This window comes from Artemia franciscana, chromosome 1 (genome assembly GCF_032884065.1).
Source record: "Artemia franciscana chromosome 1, ASM3288406v1, whole genome shotgun sequence".
Lineage (NCBI taxonomy): Eukaryota > Metazoa > Arthropoda > Branchiopoda > Anostraca > Artemiidae > Artemia > Artemia franciscana.
Window position 1 is genome coordinate 44,244,305 of NC_088863.1, and position 22,771 is coordinate 44,267,075.

At 35.5% G+C, this 22,771-nt stretch overlaps 1 protein-coding gene across 2 annotated transcripts in view; it reads left to right on the forward strand.

The window, feature by feature from the left end:
- Window positions 1-22,771, forward strand: part of LOC136030137 (SPARC-related modular calcium-binding protein 2-like) — an 83,317-nt gene that overhangs the window by 43,464 nt on the left and 17,082 nt on the right. For both annotated transcript variants that reach the window (XM_065708836.1, XM_065708845.1), the window contains exons 8-10: window positions 12,099-12,182; window positions 16,988-17,113; window positions 19,013-19,156. In XM_065708836.1, coding sequence (XP_065564908.1) covers window positions 12,099-12,182; window positions 16,988-17,113; window positions 19,013-19,156 — 354 coding nt within the window. The remainder of the gene's footprint in view (window positions 1-12,098; window positions 12,183-16,987; window positions 17,114-19,012; window positions 19,157-22,771) is intronic.

The following is a 22,771-nucleotide window of genomic DNA, read 5'->3' on the forward strand; positions in this document are numbered from 1 at the left end:
ACCCCCATGCGACTGAACCACCGTGCAGATGAACCACCGTACAACTGAACCACCGTGCAACTGGGCCACTGTGAAACTGAACCCCCGTGTAACTGAACCCTTGTGTAACTCATCCCTTGTGCAAATAAACCCTATTTAACTAAGCGCTCGTGCAACTCAACCCCATTTAACTAAATCCCCGTGTAACTGAGCTCCTGTGCAACTAAGCCCCCTTGCAACTGAGCCACCGTGCAATTGAAACCCTCATATAACTGAACTCTCGTACAACTCAACCACCGTACTCACATTGGGTAAAACACAAGTTAGAATTCTTACATCTTCAACCTTGCTCAAATAGTTTACTTTTTAAACTCATGATATAAATGACTGTCAAGATGATTAATAAAAAGCTCTGTTTTGTTGTCACAAAAGCAAAGAAAATCAGACGTCACAAATTCTCAAAGTCAGATTTATTTCTCCTTTTTTGTCTGTTAATGGGGGTTCCCTTCACCCTGTCATTGTCTACGGGTCTAGGCATTTATTTCCCCCCTATCCCATGGAAAAACCCTCCCCTAGAGAATACCCCCTTGCGGAAAATATAGTTTTCTAGATTTGAATATTTTATGTGAGTTCTGTTATTTTCTAGTTTAGTTGAGAAGTTCCAAGGAAAGTGGAAAAGAGGAATTAGTGTGTAAGTCTTACCCCTCCTACTCTTCGTGAAAAAATTTATTCTCATGGGAAATCCTCCAGAAATTCCTCCCCCTTCAGAAAACACCCACGCGCAAAATGTTTTGTTTCACAATAACAAACACTATCTGTAAGCAATGGACAAACTACAAAACTTAAAAAGGTACTTATCCTTCTGCAATGGGTTTCGCTGATTGTTTTGTAGCTAGGGAGAGAAGAAGATTCCTCAAAGGATGTATTTTAATTCCAAAACGTCTCAGCTCCCATTGAGCCTTCGGATAAATATAGAATTTGCTCTAATGGAGAGATGAGAGGAGGATGGAGGTAGAAATTCTTTTATAATCCTAGGCAGTTCTAGTCTTTCTTTATAAGTCAAAAGTGAATGGATGCCAACCAACCGCAAGGGGTACTTTTTGGAGGGGGGAGATTTCTCATGGGGACGTATTTTCCCATGAGGTGATATTTCCCGGAGGTATTTTCATAGGAGGTATTTTCCCGGGGGGATTGGCTGCTCTCCAATCACTTTTGACTTTTAAAAAGGACACTAAAACTCTCAATTTCGTATCTAATAATAAAACGTGATTAATGAACTTGATTAACAAATAAAGCCCACAGTCCTTGGGGCAAGGGCTGTAGGTTCAGTTGCACGGTGGTTCAGTTGCACGGGGATTAATTTAAATGGGATTGAGTCGCATGGGGGTTAAGTTGCACGAGGGTTTAGTTAAACGGGGCTCAGTTGCCCTGGGGTTCGGTTACGCGGAGATTTAGTTTCACTGTGGTTCAGTTACATGGTTTCAGTTACTTGTAGTTCAGTTACACGCACACCTGTGAAGTCAAGTCGGCTATCACTTTCACAGATAGTGTTCCTGTCCACAGATAGTGATCCTGGAGTCAATATCAAGGTGATATCCTCGAAAAAATTCTGGTGTGCTAGCTTTTTGGCTTCTCAAATTTCGATGTCAAACCCTGTACAATCGTAAAATATGTATTCAATGACGAGGGTGAAAAGGAACGGAGAACGAACACAGCGTTATTTTATACCGTCGGTGATGCGGGAATATCCGGTATTCCTCACTTGGGTTTGAACTCAGCACTCTGTCTCTTCATATAATACAACAATTGGGACATTATTTTTTCAGGGACTCCATAATAGCTCAGAATTTTCCAAAACGTGTTTCGATCGATGGAGTCGAAGGGTTTTTCAAAGTCCACAAAAATCAGGTACCCTGCTTTTTTCCTCGCCATTTATTTCACTCCTCAGTCACCATCCGTAGTATATAGATGAGATCACTACAAGAAAGGAACGGCCGGAAACCGTGTTTTTCATCTTTCAAGTGCTTATAGATGGCTGTCTGGATGCTCCAGAGAATAATCAGCGAAAAGAGATTACTGGAAATAGATAAGGACTGATGCCCCTTCAGTTGTCACTTTTTTGTGCATCTCCTTACTTGAGAAGTTTGACGAGCGATTCTTTTGTAAATTCTTCGGGTACCTTTTCAGACTTCCAGATACTGGCAAAGAGTCTAAGCCATACATGCATGCAGGAATTCAGTAATGTTTTATCATCCCAAATGTTATTCTGTCAGTTCCTGCTGCTCTGCCATTCTTCAGCTAGCAGGCTGCCTGTCAGACTTCTGTTTCAGGTGATTTCTTGGTGCTAACTGAGAGGTTATAAAGGAGGTTTCGGGGAGATCTAGAGGATCCGTAGGGCAACGACTGTTTAGAATCTTCTTGAAATGCAAGGTCAAATTTCTGATGGATCTGAGACATCTATATATTAATTAATGAGGGAGACTACCCACATAGAAGCAAGTTAGAAGTGATCGAGTCCCCCTTTCTCTTTCAGTACCTGCTTTTCAATAGATTATATTAGACTTAAAAAAGAATCCGACACTGCATGAGCCTTGGACAGAGAATCTTTCCTTTTAAAGCCTCAACCAAACTCTAAAAAAGTTAGTTGTTCAAGTTTTCCTGAATTAAAATACTGAGGAGTTGATAGATTTTTTTCTTAAATAATTATTAAAAAAGATTATCTTAAATCTTAAAAAGTTCTTTTAAGACTTTCTTTTAAGTTCTTTTAAGAAATCATCTTAGAAGATGATTTAATTTTTGTTTTCCAAGGCGAAAAAGTCATATCTCCAAAGCCCATGACTGTTAGTAATTTTCTCTTTTCGAAACAATTTTTCAACTACATCTACATACCCATTGCAAATTGTAATTTATTTCATGAGGGGCTCATACGTCAGGTAGTTGTCATTTAGTTATATTATGCGTTTTATTAATTCATCCAAATAATCGTGGGCTCACATATCTATATATATAAAAATGTAGTGTTTGTCCGTCTGTCTGTCTGTCACTAAGTATGACGTCAATATATATTTTTTTAGTTAGTTTTATAGGAGAATTATACACGCATTGCTTTTGTAATACAGCGACACGCTGTATTACAAAAGCAATGCGTGTATAATTATCTTACAATATCACCAAAAAGGAACACCAGGAGGATACACCAGAGCAACGTAAAACCAGGCTTGCGGCTCAAAGAGAAAGGGCCAGATTAGGAATGTCCAATTTACGTCATCAATTCGATCCAAAAATAACATAGCGTTGGGCCTTGCGTCGTCCGGAATAGCCGCAACGTTGCTGCTTGGTGAAAGAACTGCTAATTCCGCTTTGAAATTGCCTCTGAATATGCAGTCTACAGAAAATCCCATGTAAAACATTTCTAAATCATCTGGGACGGGTAAAGTATTGCAGCAATGCAAACTTATTGTTTGAGACAAGTGGACAATGGCACACAAAAAATCGCTCGAGGCTCTTGAGCGATCATTGCAAGATTTGCAAGGAAATTCCAAATCCTTTGGCAGCACATTAATATTGCTTGTATGAGATTTCAGGCAAACAATACCAGTTATTCCTAGATCGACACCTGCAGACGAAATGAATGCTTGCCTTAAAAATTCTAATTTATGGGTACACGTAAAGACATTAAAACTAACTATAAATGTGCGTGTCCGATTGCAAAACGATCACTCTGCTGAAATATTTTCAGATCAATTGCTGGCAACTGGAAAAGGAAAGCTCCGACTTGACTCAATTTCAGGACGTATACAAATGCCTCCTGAATTCTGTAATTTAGTGATGTCAAAAAATGATTTGGCTGAAAAGGTGTTTCCGAATATTCTAACCAATTATAGAAATCATAAATGGCTAAGTGAACGAGCGATTCTGGCAGCCAAGAACAAAGACGTCCACGAAATTAATAATATTATTCTGACGAAGATTCGAGACCAGGCAGTCATTTACAAGTCAGTCGACACAGTTCTGGATCAAATGAAGCGGTTCATCCATCAGAATTTTTAATTCCCTGCATCTCCATGGGATCTCTAGGCGTACCAATAATACTGTTTCGAAATATTAACCCACTAAAGCTTTGCAACGGCACGCGACTGGCCGTAAAAAAAAAAACAATGGAAAATGTAATAGAGCCAACAATCTTGACAGGGCCTTCTGAGGGTGAGGCTGTTCTTATTCCTCGCAATCCCATGATTCCAATGGATCTGCCTTTTCAATTTAAAAGGTTGCAATTCCCAATCTGATTAGCATTTGCAATCACCATCAACAAAGCTCAAGGGCAATCATTAGAAAAATGCGGTATAGATCTTAATACGGATTATTTTTCCAATGGACAATTTTATGTTGCATGTTCTAGAGTCGTTAAACCAGACGATCTATTTATATGCACAGACATTGGAACTGCGAAGAACGTTGTATATCCACAAGTTTTACGCAGTTAAAAATTAGCACCTTGCATACGTGTTGCTTTAGGGGGGGGGGGGTAGTCTTGCGGCTCAGAGAGAAATTACCAAAAGAAAGCGTGTCGATGTATTACAAGAGCATCGCGAAATGAGGCTTGCGGCTGAAAGAGAAAGTAAAAAAAGAATGCGTGTCGAGGAATTACCAGAGTATATCAGAGGAATTACCAGTTGTATATCCACAAGTTTTACGCAGTTAAAAATTAGCACCTTGCATACGTGTTGCTTTAGGGGGGGGGGTTAGTCTTGTGGCTCAGAGAGAAATTACCAAAAGAAAGCGTGTCGATGTATTACAAGAGCAACGCAAAACCTGGCTTGCGGCTGAAAGAGAAAGTAAAAAAAGAATGCGTGTCGAGGAATTACCAGAGTATATCAGAGGAATTACCAGTTGTATATCCGCAAGTTTTACGCAGTTAAAAATTAGCACCTTGCACACGTGTTGCTGGGGCACGTTCCGGAAAAAACTAAAAAAATAAAGAAGAAAAATAAAATAAAAAAAGAAGAAAAAACTATAAAAAAAAACTAAAAAGAGGTAAACAACTAAAAAAAAACTAAAAAGAAAAAAAGAAAAAAACTAAAAAAACTAAAAAACTAAAAAAAGAAAAAAACTAAAAAAGAAAAGAAAAGAAAAAAACAAAGGATTCGTGGGCGAGGGTAAATTTGTAAAATCTTCGAAAAAAACCTTGAATTCTACCAAAAAAGCTGTTTGAATTTTGAAAATTTAGAATCTGGACATTTGAGGAGATTGTACCAGAAGCTTGTTTCTCTGCTTTCGCGTCTGAGCAGTGTGCACCAGCTTATTCACTTATTTCGCGTATAATCACAAAACTAGTTAACGAAGCCGTCCTTAGAATAAGCGACAGTAAATTTAAGTCTTAAATCACATTTTCAATTGTCAGTATTTAAAAATATGTATAAATAAAAAAAACAATAATAATATTCTGCAGCACAAAGCAGCCTGAGGACAGTAAAGCACAAGACTGTTTCAGTTTCTGGGTTGTACGAGACGAAATTAAGGAAAAAAAAAGAAAAAAAATGATGCAAGAATTTTTTTCATATTAAACTAAAAGTAAGCTATCAAGTGTATTTTGTTACCTGAAGCAGTAACTAGGTTTGGAATGTCACTTTTTTTCTGTAGATAAGAAATAAGCCTGGGGTCAAGATTTTCCTTCAAACTTATTTTATTGTACTCTGTTAGTGAGATGTTCTCTCCAACTACGTTCAGTTATCAATGGACGAGCTATTAAGCCTTTTTTTGTATAGCACCTGAATCATATAAAGGCATGTATCGCATTAAAACACGTTTTCATGGCAATATTAAAAAACGTTCCGTTTCTTTGATTTTTCGTTTGCTTTTCAAAGTGAACAACTCTTTTGATGGCAAAGCTAAAGATTGTCTGAAACTGATGAAAGACGAAGCTTTTTTCTATTGTTATGGTTTTAACAGGAAATAAAAAGAGGATAATCTTCTATCATAATTTTCAGTAGTCCGAAATGATTAGTTGGCCACTTAAAAAATCATCCCCACCACGAGTGGGCGTACTACTTGTATCCGGAACTGTGCCACTGACAAAGAATGGTTACCTAGCAGAAGTAAGAAAAATAAAACCAAATAGATTTTAATATACAGAAATTAAAAATTTATTGAAGTGTCAGTTTATTTAGGTTCAGGTGTGGATTGTCCAAGAGTAGGCGAATTCTTTTGTTTTTAAACAATTATCTATTGTAAAGCAGCAACCGCTAGGCAAATATGTGCACAAAGGCAAAAGTATACACAAAATAGGTAACTTAAAATTTTCTCGCAAAAAGTACCTATTGAACATTATGCAAAGATGGTTCACTTATCTTCTACCCCATTATAAATCAGAAGTAGAAAATGAAAAAAAAGGGAAAAACTACTATTTTCATTCAGAATTTGCTTGATACCACTTGAAGGCGCTGGTTTTTTTCTCAGAGACAAGCTTGAGTTTCTTCTTCCATTTTGAGTTCCCTACTCTTTGCGCACCTGATTTAATAATGAGCCTCAACTTTAATTCCTAGTTTGTGCTATGAACACGGGAATTATGGGTGTATTCCAGTAACTTAATGGTCGTTGAAATTCGAAGGAAAAATGACGCTCTACACTTTATTGGGGTTTAAGGGGGTGGCCTCACCAGACTTACTTGGGATACTTTCCGTTGTTTTTTTTTTAAGTTTAACTTTACCATTTGATAAAACTTTGTTCATTTTGGGTTTCAGTTTTTCATTCATTTCTATTTCTGTCATTTTAAGTTTTAAGTTATTTTTCAAATTTAATGTTAAAAGCAATAAAGAATCAAATAATTCAACAATTTTTAAAGCATGGCTGTGACCTAGCTTTGATTCTAAATGAAATTAAATAAAAAACAAGTTTTTTTAAATGAAAGTAAGGAGCAACATTAAAACTTAAAACGAATAGAAACTAGACCTACGTTGCCTGAGTAACGTCAAGTGTTGCGGCAACTTTTGTCCGGTTTCACCGAATAAAATGTTGCGAGAGCAACACTTTGGTTTTGTTTCTATGCTATCGGTTAAATGCTGAAGTTGTCAGCCTATCGAAGCTTTTAAAACGTTTTGTTCAAAGAATAACACGATTTGTAATCCCATGATCAAAGGCTATTCCTCAGCGTTGAAAAAACCACAATAACAAAAGAATATCGCAAGAAGGGACTAAATTGACTTTGCAGACAGTTGAACTTTATCCTTTTCAATCGTGGACATCGTGACGGATCAAGCCTTGGAACAATATCTTATATAATTTAGTTGGTATTATAAAGCTATCCGTAACTTCTCAGGATCAAAATACCATAGATGACACTCTATTCATTTTTACGAAACTGCCTCGTTGTTTTACGTTATCTTTTGTACCCGTTGCGTAAACACTTAATTCGAGGTTACAGTCAGTATGGGTTGGCTACGCCAATTAGCAAAAGTTACAAACCACTCTTCACTAAAGATGATTGTAGCCAAACAGACGATTATTACTTACAAGTCCCCTACATGTTTTACCACTGGAATCAACTCGGCCTTACCATCAAATACACTGGAAACAAATAATTGGTACACCAAATAGCAAAATTTGCAAACCCCTAACTGCCAAAGATTATTATGAGCTAACAGCTGACCTTTTCTTACAAGTCCCCTACATGTCTCACAATTGGTATCGGCTTATTTTTGGTTTCAGTGTATACCCTACTACTGAAGTTGTTAACCCCTTGAAACTTTTAAACTAGTATATTTCATGAAGGAATTTGTGTATCAAAATTGGATCACGTATACTTTGATCAGCTCATCAAGAGCTATCGATTGCCGTCGAGAAAAAAAAATTCTATCTGTTTTAGTTCAAAAGTTGATTTTTTTGCCGTAGGCCAACTTTCTAACGTCACCACTTTGAAAGGAGCAAAAGATAAGCTCCACTTTCTTTAGCAATGGCAGAAATTTTAAAGTTTAAGAAGTACATCTGATAACAGTTCTCTAGCTCAATCCCAAGTCAATCCCAGCCACAAATGATAAGTCAATCCCTACCACAAATGATAAACCCAGCCAAAATCACGGCAGCACTTTCGGACCCGTGGGAAAATGCCGCTTTTTTGCTTCTGTAAATTTTTCTATTTATCTTTTTCCCTACATGTCTCACAATTGGTATCGGCTTATTTTTGGTTTCAGTGTATACCCTACTACTGAAGTTGTTAACCCCTTGAAACTTTTAAACTAGTATATTTCATGAAGGAATTTGTGTATCAAAATTGGATCACGTATACTTTGATCAGCTCATCAAGAGCTATCAATTGCCGTCGAAAAAAAAATTCTGTCTGTTTTAGTTCAAAAGTTGATTTTTTTGCCGTAGGCCAACTTTCTAACGTCACCACTTAGAAAGGAGCAAAAGATAAGCTCCACTTTCTTTAGCAATGACAGAACTTTTAAAGTTTAAGAAGTACATCTGATAAAAGTTCTCTAGCTCAATCCCAAGTCAATCCCTGCCACAAATGATAAGTCAATCCCTACCACAAATGATAAACCCAGCCAAAATCACGGCAGCACTTTCGGACCAGTGGGAAAATGCCGCTTTTTTGCTTCTGTAAATTTTTCTATTTATCACTCTAATATGATATATTGGCTGGTGGGCCGGGTAACTGTCACATATATTTAACACTTATAGATTTCAGTCCATCTTCAATTTGAAAGTGGTGCCTGTCTGCTTGCCTGCTAGAACGGAGCTTTCCACTCGAAAACAGAAACATGGTTTGATGAAACAAAAGCTTGGCTGCACAACTTCAGATACTCCTCTCTGACAAAGGCTACATAACTCCACTTCACTTCGCACACCATAGGCTCTGGCTCGTGGAAAAGCAAAAGCATCCTTTTTGCCCCCAGGCAAGAGTCCTGCGGAGCTTTCCAAAATGTAATGTCATATTCATCAATCCGGCCTGAGGTCCACATTTTCCGTAAAAACCGCACAGGCTAGACCCTTACCAGTTTCCAGGAATAAGCTGAGATCGGCGGAATAGGAAAAAAAAAGAAAGAAAAAAAAGGACAAAACCAAAGTGTTGCTCTCGCAACACAATTACTCCGTATATGAAAGGGGATTTTCCTCCTCAACGCCCCACTCTTTACGCTAAAGTTTGACTCTTTCTCTTAACTCTACTTTTTAAAACAGTAAAAAACTTTAGCGTAAAGAGCGGGGCGTTGAGGGGGAAAAGCCCCTTTCATATACGGAGTAATTTCTGTTCGTTTTAAGTTTTAATGTTGTGCCTTACTTTCATTTAAAAAACTTGTTTTTTATTTAATTTCTGGACGTTTTTGAATCAATGTATGTTTTGATCTTGGCTCACCGCAGATAAATAATTAAAACAAATTTGCATATTATTTTTTTTTTTTTGCTAAATGGCTTTTTCATAGTTTTAATCGGAAGATTTCGAGAAAAAAGAAGCGAGGGAGGAGGCCTAGTTGCCCTCCAATTTTTCGATTACTCAAAAAGGGAACTAGAACTTTTTATTTTTTACGAACGTTTTCATTAGTAAAAAATATACGTAACTTACGAATTAACTTACGTAACGAACTTCTATATTCTCATGTTTTTATTGCGTATATGAGTGGGTTCACCCCTCTTCGATACCTCTCTCTTTACACTAAAGCTTAAATTTTGTCCCAATTCCTTAAGAATGACCTCTGAATCACAAAGGCCGTAGAATAAATAGTTGAAATTACTAAAAATACTTTAGCGTAAAGAGTGAGGTATTATGAAGAGGCAAATTCCTCTTATGCGTAATAATTTGTGTTCTTTTCAAGTTTTAATACAGTAGAAAATACTTTTCATATTTATTTTTTCATTGTTTTTTTCAGATAATGGTGGAAAATCTGAAACATCAACTTCATTGAAATTCTCTTCCCCCATGAGAAGTTTCTCCATGGAAATATTCTCCCACGTAACCCCCCCCCCTCAAAAATCTCCCCTAGACCGAAAAAATCCCCCTGGAAACGTCTGTACACTTCCCAGTAACCATTACTGTATGTTAACACAGGTCAAAGTTTGTAACTTGCAACCCCTCCCACGGAGACTGCGGGGGAGTAAGTCGTCCCCAAAGACATAGTTATTAGGTTTTTCGACTATGGTGAATAAAATGGCTATCTCAGAATTTTGATACGGTGACTTAGGGGAAAAAATGAGCATGGGAGGGGCCTAGGTGCCCTCCAATTTTTTGTCACTTAGTAAGAGGTCTAGAAATTTTAATTTCCTTTAGAATGAGCCCTCTCACGACAAAAAAAAAAAAAAAAAAAACAAACAAATAAACACGTATCCGTGAAATATCTTCTGGCAAAAAGTGCGAAATTCCACATTTTTGTAGATAGGAGCTTGAAACTTCTACAATAGAGTTCTCTGATACGCTGAATCTGATGGTGTGATTTTCGTTAAGATTTTATGACTTTTAGGGGGTGTTTCCCCCTATTTTCTAAAATGAGGCAAGTTTTCTCAGGCTCGTAACTTTTGATGGGTAAGACTAATCTTGATGAAACTTATATATCTAAAATCAGCATTAAAGTGCAATTCATTTTATGTAGCTATTGGTATCGAAATTCCATTTTTATGGCACTTGGTACTTTAGGCACTTCCAGGTAAGCTAGGACGATGAAATTTGGCAGGCGTATCATGGACTAGGCCAGATTGAATTAGAAATAGTCGTTTTCCCTATTTGACCATCTGGGGAGGAGTGGGGGCCCATTAATCCGGAAAAAAATAGAAGAATTGAAGTATTTTTTACTTACGAAAGGTTGATCGGATCTTAATGAAGTTTGATGTTTGGAAGGATATCGTGTCTCAGAGCTGTTATTTTAAATTCCGACTGGATCTGGTGACATTGGGGGGAGTTGGGAGGGGGAAACCTAAAATCTTGGAAAACACTTAGAGTGGAGGGATCGGGATGAAACTTAGTGGGAAAAATAAGCAATGAAACTTAGTGGGAAAAATAAGCAAAAGTCCTAGATACATGATTGACATAACCGGAACGGATCCGCTCTCTTTGGGGTAGTTAGGGGGGATTCCAAAAATTCTGAAAAATTAGAATAAATGAGGTATTTTTAACTTACGAACGGGTGATCAGATCTCAATGAAATTTGATATTTAGAAGGATATCGTGTCTCAAAGCTCTTATTTTAAATCCCAAGCGGATCTGGTGATATTGGGGGGAGTTTGGCGTGGGGGAACCTAAAATCATGGAATTGCTTAGATTGGAGGGATCGGGGTTTAACTTGGTGGGAAAAATAAGCAGAAGTCTTAGATACGTGATTTACATAATTGGACGGATCCGCTCTATTGGGGGGGGGGGGTTAATTCTGAAAAATTAGAAAAAAATGACGTATTTTTAACTTACGAAGGAGTGATCGGATCTTCATGAAACTTCATATTTAGAAGGACCTCGTAACTCAGATCTATTATTTTAAATCTCAACCGGATACAGCGTAATCGGGGGGGGGGGCAGTTGGTTGGACCGGAAATCTTAAAAAATACTTAAAACGGTGAGATCAGGATGAAACTGGATGGGAAGAATAAAAACCTGTCTAAGATACAACATAACACGGACCGGATCTGCTCTCTTTGGTGGAGTTGGGGGGGGAGTAATTTTGAAAATTGAGGTATTTGTAACTTACGAAAGGGTGGCCATATCTTAATGAAATTTGATATTTAGAAGGATCTTGTGCTTTAAAGCTCTAACTTTAAATTCCGACCAGATCCTGTGACATTGGGGGGAGTTGGAGGGGGAAATTGGAATTCTTGGAAAACGGTAAATATTTTTATCTTACGAACAGGGGACCGGATCTTAATGAATTTTGATATTTAGAAGGACATCTTGACTCAGAGCTCTTATTTTAAATCATAGAAATTTGTTAGAGCTCTTACCATATGATCTCTTGGCTCTTAGCTCTTCTTGCCTCGTCACAAGTGCCATATGAGCTCTTAGCTTTGTTTAGAGTTTCGGTTACTATTGAGCCGGGTTGTTCCTTACTACAATTCGTTACAACGAACTGTTTGAAGAATTAGTGTTATATAATTAATTTATTCGGATGAAAATAATCAACTTTTAATATTGACATTCATTTTAGACTTGGAAGATGAAGACAAATGGGATTCTCCAGCTTTACAACTTCAGGAAGCTAGTGACTCAGCTGAATCAGATCAGAATGAATGTAAGTAATCAATTCAACATGTTGACTTAATATGTAGTAAAGTTCAAAATGAGAGCGTTTTTCGTGCTTAAAAAATTTAAAGGCTACAAATTATAAAAAAAATTCTCTGATTAATGAGGGCCTTACCTACTTGACTGAAATCCCGACTGGCCTCGTGTCCCGGCCCTTTCTGATGATGCATCTCCAGAATGCATCTGTGCTTAGATCAAGTGTGATGGACTCAGGAGGGAAATGACGAGTACTGCTTCCTGAGCCCTTTCTAAGTGACGGTCCCGGAGGGATGAACAAAATAATTCCAAGAAGTTTAGAATCTTTCCCACTAGTATAGATAAAGTAAACCTTTTTTTTATTTGGGCCCTAAGGACCTCTATATGGCCCCTAAACTACAAAGATCTTGAACAACTTAAAAATTTGATAAAGGAATTCAAGAAGGTGTAACATGTCTATAGAGATGGGCTTGAGTTCTAAAACCACAGAAAAGATCCTTGGATATTTGGGTTTTAAAAATTACTAATCCTAACAATAGCGAGATTTCAATAAATCGCAGCATGTCTACCTCGAAAAGTAAGTCCAAGGAACGAACACTTTCTTTTTACAAAAATACTGGGAATTACCCTTTTTTACGATTATTTTCATTATATAACCGATAGCCATCTTCAGCAAAAAAAGAAAAATTGGGAAAAAAGAAATTGCAATTGAAAATTAGATGTAAAAAAGTGATGTTAAGGCTTTCTAAATTCCTTTGTAATGTATTCTTTTAGTTTCTTTAACTCAAGATCACTTTTGTGTACCTGCCAATTATTAGTAAATAAAAGGATGCGTATAACTTAAGAACTTAACCGCATTCAGCAATCGATCTCTAGTGTACTAGCTTCTGTGCATAAATATCAATTTTGGAATTTGGTTGGAGTTAAATTGCTTTGTGGAAGCAAGCTGATATATTTACAATAAAATCGTTGATACATTCTAGAAAATAAAGTTTTTATAGGAAATAAAAAAAAAACTTGTAAAAATACACTTATTGCTCCCTTTTAAAAAAGCGGAATTGACGAATTATCCTGAATGGAAAAAAAATGTCGTAAAATTCATAAAATTTTCTTGATAACAATTAATTTCTTAGAAATGTAAAATCAGGCGAGTTACATGGTGAATAATAATTCTGAATTATGAGAATTATGGGCAGAATTGTAAAGATAAGCTCATGTCCGAAATGTCTGAACACTTTTCGGCAAATAAGAAAAAGATTTTGAATACCTCATTACAATTCAATAAAGAACACAGTGTTTCTAAGTTTCTTTTCATCATAAGTTTATTTTTAATAATTTTAGTTAATTCATTTGATAAATCAAACAAATTTGAATAATTTTAATCGATTTTGGTTTAATTCGAAGAGCCAAATCCCTATTTGTACAAAAAAAATGACCATCTAATAAACATCGCGGAGCCCCAATCGTTCTCCCTCCCCTCTTCTTCTTACCTTATGTGATAAACTCTCGCCATGCGGAAGTTTTATGAAAGCCGATTTATGGAAGTCGGTTACTGCTCAACAGTTAAACGCCAAAACCTTTCCTTTGATTCGTCTAGAATATTCTGACAGCCGCAATAATAATTTACCATTCATAATACAGCTCAAGTTTTTACTAGGCTACTTTTTATTTGACCGCTTCATACCTTAGTTTTATTAGGATAAATCACGAACTATGCTAATATAGCAGTCTTGAAAATTATAAGATTATATCTAAAAAGTTTCAAAAGACAATTTAGAATAGACTAACTCACTTGTGAAATTTCATAATTTTGAAACTATTATGAAATTTTTGATTTTATGGTTACCGTAATATTTCAGATTAACGTTGAAAAAAATTAACGTTTCAAAAAAGATTAACGTTCCAACGTTCCTGCAACGAAATGCACAACAGTTATCATAACACTCCTTTTTATTCCAATATATTTTTGCTTGTTTAATTTTTATTAGATTAAATAAAGAACTAATAGTATAATAGTCATTGGATTTAAAACATCATATCTAAAAGGTTTCAAAAGACGAGTTGGAATAGGTTCTGATAATTCAACATTAGTGCAATCATTGCCAAAAATGGTATGCGAAACATCACTATTATAATCATCCTGATTCAGAAGTTTTTGCTTTCTTTCTAATTATTATCTTAGTCCAGGAACTTGGCAATTTAATAGTTTCATTCGTTAAAGTTGTTTTTGGATTCATTTGTGATTTTCAAAATGAAAGGGTTGCTTCAGACGAAAATGTGATTTAACATTGTTTGTTCATCGAAATCAAATTATTTTCGAATTATGGTTCGAATTTAAATATATTTTTTTTGTAATTATCAATTTAGCCCAAGAGCTTAATAATTTCTGAGTGTCCTTCGCTTGATTGTAACAAAATAGTTTATTTACAGTTATTTATTTAAAGTTGTTTACTTACAATTTTCAAAAGAAAGGGTGGCTGGAGATTAAAAAAATACATGTATCGATATCTGAAATCAACATGTGTCCAAAACAAATCAAATTCATATCAGATAAACATGAATGTAAACAATAGGTTAGGATAACGATTTTGAGGATACATTTGATGAGTCGCGTCGAGAGCCAGGTTAAGTTTTCTGTGGGTGTGGGCAAAAGTCAACCCCTCTAAGTCTGAGTGGGAACTTTAAAGCATATATTATATTTTATATTAATATGAGATTTACCTTCTTTTTTTAAAAGATCTAAGGTTGAACTTTTCCAGTGATCATTCTTTTCCTTTTCACCATAAAGCAATTTCAAATATGGACAGGCAAAATTTAAAGGCCAAAAAAGGTCTGATCTTATAGCCTTATTAAATAAAAAAAATCGTATGAAAGTTAAAAGCGAAATTAAAACTTAAAAAGAGCAGAAATTATTAAATTATTAGATGAGGGGGATGCCCTGCCCTCAACCTTCTAATGGTTACCCTAAGACTTTATAGTGCTTACAATGTACTTCTTTCTCCGATTCAACAGCCCTTGCGTTAGAAAAGTCTTTCTTAAAAAATCGGAAAAATTTGTACAGGAGAGAGTGGGGGATTAAGAGAAAACAGCCTCCCTCATATACAAGTTTTAAGTTTTATTGTCACTCTTCATTTTTTTTTATTTCTGTTGGTGATAACAGCATACCCAGAATCACCCTAAATGTCTGAAGGGCTACTGCCCCCTCAAACCTGACTCTTAGAATCAAATTAAATTTTTGCACAGCAATGCTTCGAGAAATTGAACTCATTTAGTATGTTTGCTTTTCTAAATTTCATATTTTGTAGTAAGTTCCTATAGGGATCTCATATATGTTGCATTTCATTGGATAAAATTGGGCCCCTCTCTTTTTTTACGTTGAGGGGGAATGGGATTTGATTCTTTTTTCTTGAACTATATAAATTTTCATTTCATAGTGGCTTTTGACCAACAACTTTAACATTTCAAATAACTTTCAATCAAACATTTTCACATATTTAGTATCCACATGCATGCTATATCTTGTTATTATATATATTATAGTCAAGTCTTGTTTTCTTAGAGCCTCGTTTTCAATGAATAACGGTCGCTCTATATTTATATTTTGATAATACGAGATACTTGATCCAATGCTCTCTTAAATGTCACTGAAGGTTACTACTTCTTCCTTCAACCCCCGTTTTTGCATTAAAGCTCAAAATTCGTATAAATGCTTCGAGAGTTGAAAATCGTCCTTAAAAAAAATCCATCTCCAAATATATATTAGGAGAAGGGCTGAATAATCAAAGCTAGTTATAGTGGCTGCATTTTCACGGCTTTCTAGGCAAACTCTTAGAACAATTTCTGTTTTTTTTTAATAGGGATACTCCCAAGGGAAGCGAGCAAGGGCCAATTCTTCCAGAAAGAATTAGACATTAAGCAATGTATATAAATTAGAGAATAAGAAATATTTCCGTCTAAATATCACTGAAAACAAAGCTCTTGGTAGCACTTGGAGACTTCACTTACCCCCCCCCCCCACCCAAAGAAAAAAGAAAAAAATCTTGGCAGTGCTCATAATCCCCCACCACCTTTCCATTTTTAGGCTGATAGGCATGTTAATTTAAAATTTCATACTACAAGGAAAAAGATTATGCAATAAGAGGGGGCTGTCATCCCCCAGCAGCAATATTAAAGGTGTATTCAAGACATAATCCAGCCAATCAAAGGGAACTAGACATTTATAATAACCTCTCTCTTAAACCTCTTTCTGCATCTATTTGAAGGCCCTTGAAGGCTTAGAAAATTTAGGCATTAAAACACAAATTTTTTGGCATCATGCGAAGTCCCTCCATTTACACAAAAATCCACCGGGCCTCGTCCGTAATGGTTGCTGCATAATTAACCACCACTCTACTTAATTTTTTATAAAGCCTCAATTTAATTAACTTAGGAATATTTAGGAATGTATACATCAATAGAACTCTCGATGTCATTTCAAATGAGCGTTCTTCCAATGTTCTAGGACCTTTGGTTTCATACGAACAATCTTGCAAACAATCTTGGTTTTAGGAAAGGGAGAGGATACGAAATGTAGTTTTAAAATAGCGCCCTATAGCTTTAACCTGTGCAATGAAATAAATATTGCTTTATTCAAGATACGTTCTTAAAATATCAAAACAAAACAAAAAATGAAATGAATATATACATTGTTCATTGAACTCACAGTTAAGCGCCTTGCAAACAAAGGCATTTCTTGATTTCACTATATGTAATTCTGTGTTCTATAATGTACAGGAATATCTTTGTGTGCTATTGTTTGACTATAGTGTAATTTTGTAGCAAACGATTGCTATTCTGAGAGGCAGTCTGCACTAGAAGAAGTACGTCACGGTGCACAGGGAATGTATGTACCCGAATGCTCAATAGAAGGAAAATATCAAAAAGTACAGTGTCATAAAGGGACTAGTAAGTTTCTTTTTTTTAATCTCATGTCTTTCCTTTCTCTTGTTTTTGTGAAGTCATCTCGGCAGACTTTGATAAGTTTGGAAAACAGCCAATTAAGAGACGTATATTCACGGAATAGGATTCCGAACGTAGTCTTCCTCGTAGTCTTCCTCTGTCCCATGTATTGCTAAAAATAGTGCGCAAGAACATGTGACCTTCTCACAAATTGAGTTTAGGAATTGAAAATGGCGACGAACTTCTAGGAATCTGTGATAGAAATCCATTTTATTCTTTATATGTAAAGTCAGCATAAACAAAAACAGACGAAGAACTTATCTTTTTTCTGAAAGATATAATAACTTTTATGCTATAAGGGAGGCTTCATGCTAAACAATAGGGAAATAACCCGTAGTATAAAAGACTTTTAATACTTACTATCAAAAGTATCAAAAGACTTCTCAAGTTAAATCTTAACTTGAGCTTTTCAAGCTAAACAGCCGTCTCGGGTAAAACTTTTGACCACAATGTTTTGATACTTGACAACCCCCCTTCCGTTAAAAAGTGTTTCTCACACAGTAGGAGGATTCTTTAAGTTAACATACAAGTTTTTTTTTATTTTTTCTATATCTCCCTTTCTTATGTAATATCGGCAAATTTTGAAAAAAATTCAAATAAAGTAAAGAGTAGCGTTTGAACATAAAATAAACATAGATTATCGTATATGTGGGGGAGCTGCAGTCCCATTAAGGTCCTACTCCTTACTCTAGCTTTGATTAGTACTTTCTGTAACAAGGTTAACCCTGTTACAGATTAATACTTACACAAATTTTCGTATGTATTGGGAAGCTACAGAACCATTAAGGTCCTACTTCCTACGCTAGCTTTGACTAGTTCTTTTAGAGCAAGGTTAACGCTGTCACCGGTTTCCTGTGAAACATCATAGATTTTTCTTAAGCGATCACAGGCCACACACTTTTACCGGGAAAAGACAAAGGTTTTCGAGGTAAAAGACGTCAAATAATATTGCCAGAAACTGGGTTTCACTTAGTGACATAAATCTACAGAATTTGATTTTCAGCAAATTCAGATATCTTGGAAAAGATAGGAATAATGAAAAAGAACTCAAAGAGCTTATTGTTTCGGTTGCTATGATTTTAATGTGTTTTGATTAAGTTTTAAAACCTTGCGGTGTAGAAAGGCTTTTTGAACAGTTGATTTATAGGCTTGTGTAATTTTTAGCAACAAAAGCTCAAAAGCAGGTAATACCCTTGTTTTGATCTAGGAAAGAGATGTAACCGCCGTTGAGTGCAAGAGGAAAAATAGCTAACTTCAGCTCGTGCTCAGATTAAGCGTAGTTTATTTCGGTTCAGCCATAAGCTGGTCTTCTCGACAAGCCATTAGCACTCTGGAAAAAGATTTCGCATCTAAAAACAGTGTTAATTAAAAGTTAGTTGATCTACAGAACTTTTTGTTGTGAATATATTGCCTTCCTCATTCTATCGCTGATGCAAAACAACAGTTTTCTGTCTTGTTGAAATCACACCTGCAGCACAAGTTGAAAATAGGACAGTTAGCTACGTTAATGATGATCGATTAACTGGCTGTTCAAGCTAATCCAAAATTAACTGGCGTAGTTGCTAAGTGTAAACATTAAACCAAATCATAAAGTGACTTTAAAAGTTTGTTCTTTATTTATACTTTTGGCCTCTTAAACTCAGATTGGCGTTATAGCTTATTTGCTGTCGTGATATCAAGCTGTGATGAATCTTTGTATGCACTAAATAAGTCTACTTTCTACTTTCTTGAAAGGCTATTTTTTCTAAATAATTTGATTTTTTAGTTCTTCTTGTGAAATAATATATCAAAATCAGTGTGATTTCTATTTGAACAGGACATTACAGCTCCAAATGAATATTTCAGAGTATTGTTGGTGTGCCAATGAAACGGATGGGAGACCAATACCAAATACATCTGTCCATGATAGAAAACCAAATTGCGACGCTTTACCTCTAGTCCAGCAAGTAATTCCGTCACGGACACATAGGACTCGTCCCAACAATGCAGGTGAGACAAAGCTTATGTTTACCTCTTTGTTTTTTTTTCTTTGTACTGACATTATGCTAATGAATATTTTGAGTACAAAATAAAAAAATAAATGAACATACATCTGTGATCCTCCTTCTTGGACAACATAAAAGATTTTACATTATTCTAGATAGTGACTTGAAACCTCTACAATAGTCCTCTGATATGCTGGATCTGATCGTGTAATTCTCATCAAAATGATTCGCCCTTATAGGGGCGAATTCTTTTAAATTAAGTACCCTTCTCTGAAAATGAGGCAGATATTTCTACGGCTCATGATTTTTGTTGGTGACTTTAAAGTCAACGAATTTTTAAAACTGTAATCACAATAAGAAGTTGATTCTTTCAGTGTATAAATTGTCACTAATGCTTCTTTTCTAAGATTTGTGATTACTATTTGTACGAGTCACTCCTTAGTTATATTTCTTATCCACGAATTTGCAAAATGTATAAAAATAGACATAATATCCAATATCGCCATTTAAACGTTGTTACAAACAAAGTTTTTGGTAACACTGGATTCCTCTCCTATGAAATTCCCTGAAAGTGCTCATGATTCCCCCCTCCCCGTCCCTGTCTACACATTTTGGACCCGCAAGCATAAAAACGTAATCTTTTATGTTTCTTTTGTGTTACAAAAAAAAACAACAAGACATTTTTTTAGGATAAGAGTGGAGTTATCACCCCGCAGCACCCATATTCAAGCAAAGCAGAGAGAAAATTTTTTTACCTTCCCCCCTGACTCTCATCTTAACTTATCTGTAGTTTCATGGAGATTTAGAAAATATGGGTATTAAGACATTAGGTATTAAGGGTATAGACTTTTGTGAGACATTAGGCACACACACTTTTCACCTACACTATGACCAGGTGGTCTTCCTCCAGAACATCCTACACGTAATCATACATCACCATAAATAATTTTACAAACAACAAGTGGGTCAAATAATTTAAATGAAACCTTTAAAATAAATGTCTATCTTAACTGCCATTAATTTGTATGGACTACATGACTTTTTAAGAACGAATGTGGCACCACATGAGAAGTTCAATACATAATTTCGATAATTTTAAGTCGATTGGCTATCTCATAAATTTCAAACGATAGCAATTCGACCCATTTTAGGTCAAAATTATTGTTTCATGTCGCAAAATGTCAGTTAACGCCACTTTGTTGTGACGTAACCTTTTTAGCTACTTAAAAATGACACTACAGCTTCTACTTTTTGTTCGAATGAGCCTTTTCCGATTTTCCAGGGCTATCGGTTTAATACATTAACCCCTAGGCGAAAAAAAGTAAACACGCTTCCATTATCTCCCATATCGACAGGTTACCTGTACCGTTGGAGCTTGCGAATGATTAAAAAAACTAGTTTTTTTTTAACTGAAAGTAATGAGCGAAATAAAAACTTAAAAAGAACAGAAATTATGAAAGGTGCTGTCTCCTACTCAACTTCCCGCTCTTTACGCTAAAGTTTGACTCTTTGCCACAATTCTTCTTTTTAAAACAATAAAAACTTTAGCGTAAAGAGCGGGCCGTTGAAGAGGGGACAGTCCGTTTCATATACGGAATAATTTCTGTTCGTTTTAAGTTTTAATTTTGCTCCTTACTTTCAAGAAAAGAAAAATTGTTTTTTATTTATTTAATTTTTGAATGTTTTTGAATTAATACATGTTTTGAATTTGGCTCTCAGTGCATGAATAATTAAAACGAAACTTGCATATTAATTTTACTTTTTTGTAAACTAATAATAATCTTATCATAACCTAAGTTTGATGTTTGTTTCAGTTGTTTAAGAATGACTCCTGAATCACAAAGGCTATTTAATTAGCATAATAGCCTCTTTTAAAAGTTAAAAAAGCAACTTTAGCGTAAGAGCGAGCTACTGAGGAGAGGCAACTCATCTCATATACGTAATATTTCATGTTCGTTTTAACTTTTAATGTAGCTTCTTACTTTAAGCTGGAAAAAACTTGTGTTTTATTTAATTGCAGATCATTTTTAAGTAATGTCGGGAATTCTTGCTCCCACTCCATGAAAAATTCCTTACCCCCACAAGTCATTTCTCCATGGAAAGATTCTCCCACGAAACTTAAATTAGCGACATTTGCGGAACTAATTTTGTAAGGCATAGTAACAAAACGGTCAAAGAGGTCGAAACTATTTTTATGAAAATGAGAGTCATAAGTTGAGCAACTCGCAAATGAATGAAATGAATGAAAAAAAAATTAAAGGATATTTTTAAGGTATACTTTAAAAGATATACGTAATAATGTATGGTTGTTTTAAGTTTTAATGTTATTCCTTACTTTCAGCTGGAAAAAACTTTTTTTATTTAATAACAACCACAAGCCGAGCACCCACAATATCTTTGGTTTATTATCACATAAAAATAATAGTTATGAAGCTACTTAAGGTAAAATTAAATACCAAAATTGGCCGGAAAATAACACAAGCAATTTATTGCTTATGTCGGCCGTTATTTTACAAAATTCAAGCTTTAGCGCAAAGAGCAAGGTATTGACAAGGGGGCAAACTTTCTCATATACGTAATATGGGGGGGTTCGCCCCCTCGTCAATACCTCGCCTTACACGCTAAAGTTCGAATTTTGTTCCAATTCTTTAAGAATGACTCCTGAATCACAAAGGCCATTTAATTAGAATAAATAGCTATTTTGAAATTACTATGTACTTTAGCGTAAGCAGCGAGGTATTGACGAAGAAACGAACTCCTTCATATACGTAATAATTTTTGTTCGTCTTTAATGTTACTCCTTACTTACCGTTGAAAGAACTCGTTTTTAAAAATTTGATTTATGATCCTTTTTTCAATAATGCAAGGATATCCAGCGCCCCCTTCATAGAAATTATCGTTCACCGTGAAAAAATTCCTCCACGGAAAGATCCTCCCTCGTAACCCAATCTCCTCCCGCACCAGAACAACCCCCCTGAAAACGTCTGTATACTTACCAATAACAAATACTATATGTAAGAAATGGACAAAGTTCAAAACTTGCAGCCCTTCCCCCGGGGATTTTGGGGGATTAAGTCGTCCTCAAAGACATAATTATTAAATATTTCGACTATCTTGAACAAAATTGCTATCTTAAAATTTTGATCCGGCGATTTTGGGAAAAAATGAGCCTGGGAGGGTGCCTAGTTTTCCTCCAATTTTTTTGGTCAATTAAAAAGGGCACCAGAACTTTTGATTTCCGTTCGAATGAGCCCTTTATTGAAACTCTAGGACCACTAGGTCGATACGATCACCCCTTGGGAAAACAACAACAAAAAAACAACAACAACAAAACAAATAAACACGCATCCGTGATCTTTCTTCTGGCAAAAACAATACAAAATTCCACATTTGTGCAGATATGAGCTTGAAACCTCTACAGCAGGGTTTTCTGAGACGCTGAATCTGATGGTGTGATTTTCATTAAGATTCTATTACCTTTAAGGTGTGTTTCTTCCTTTTTTCAAAAAGAAGGCAACTTTTCTCAGGCGCGTAACTTTTAATGGGTAAGTCTAAACTTGATGAAACTTATATATTTAAAATTAACATATAAAGTTGATTCTTTTGATGTATCAAAACT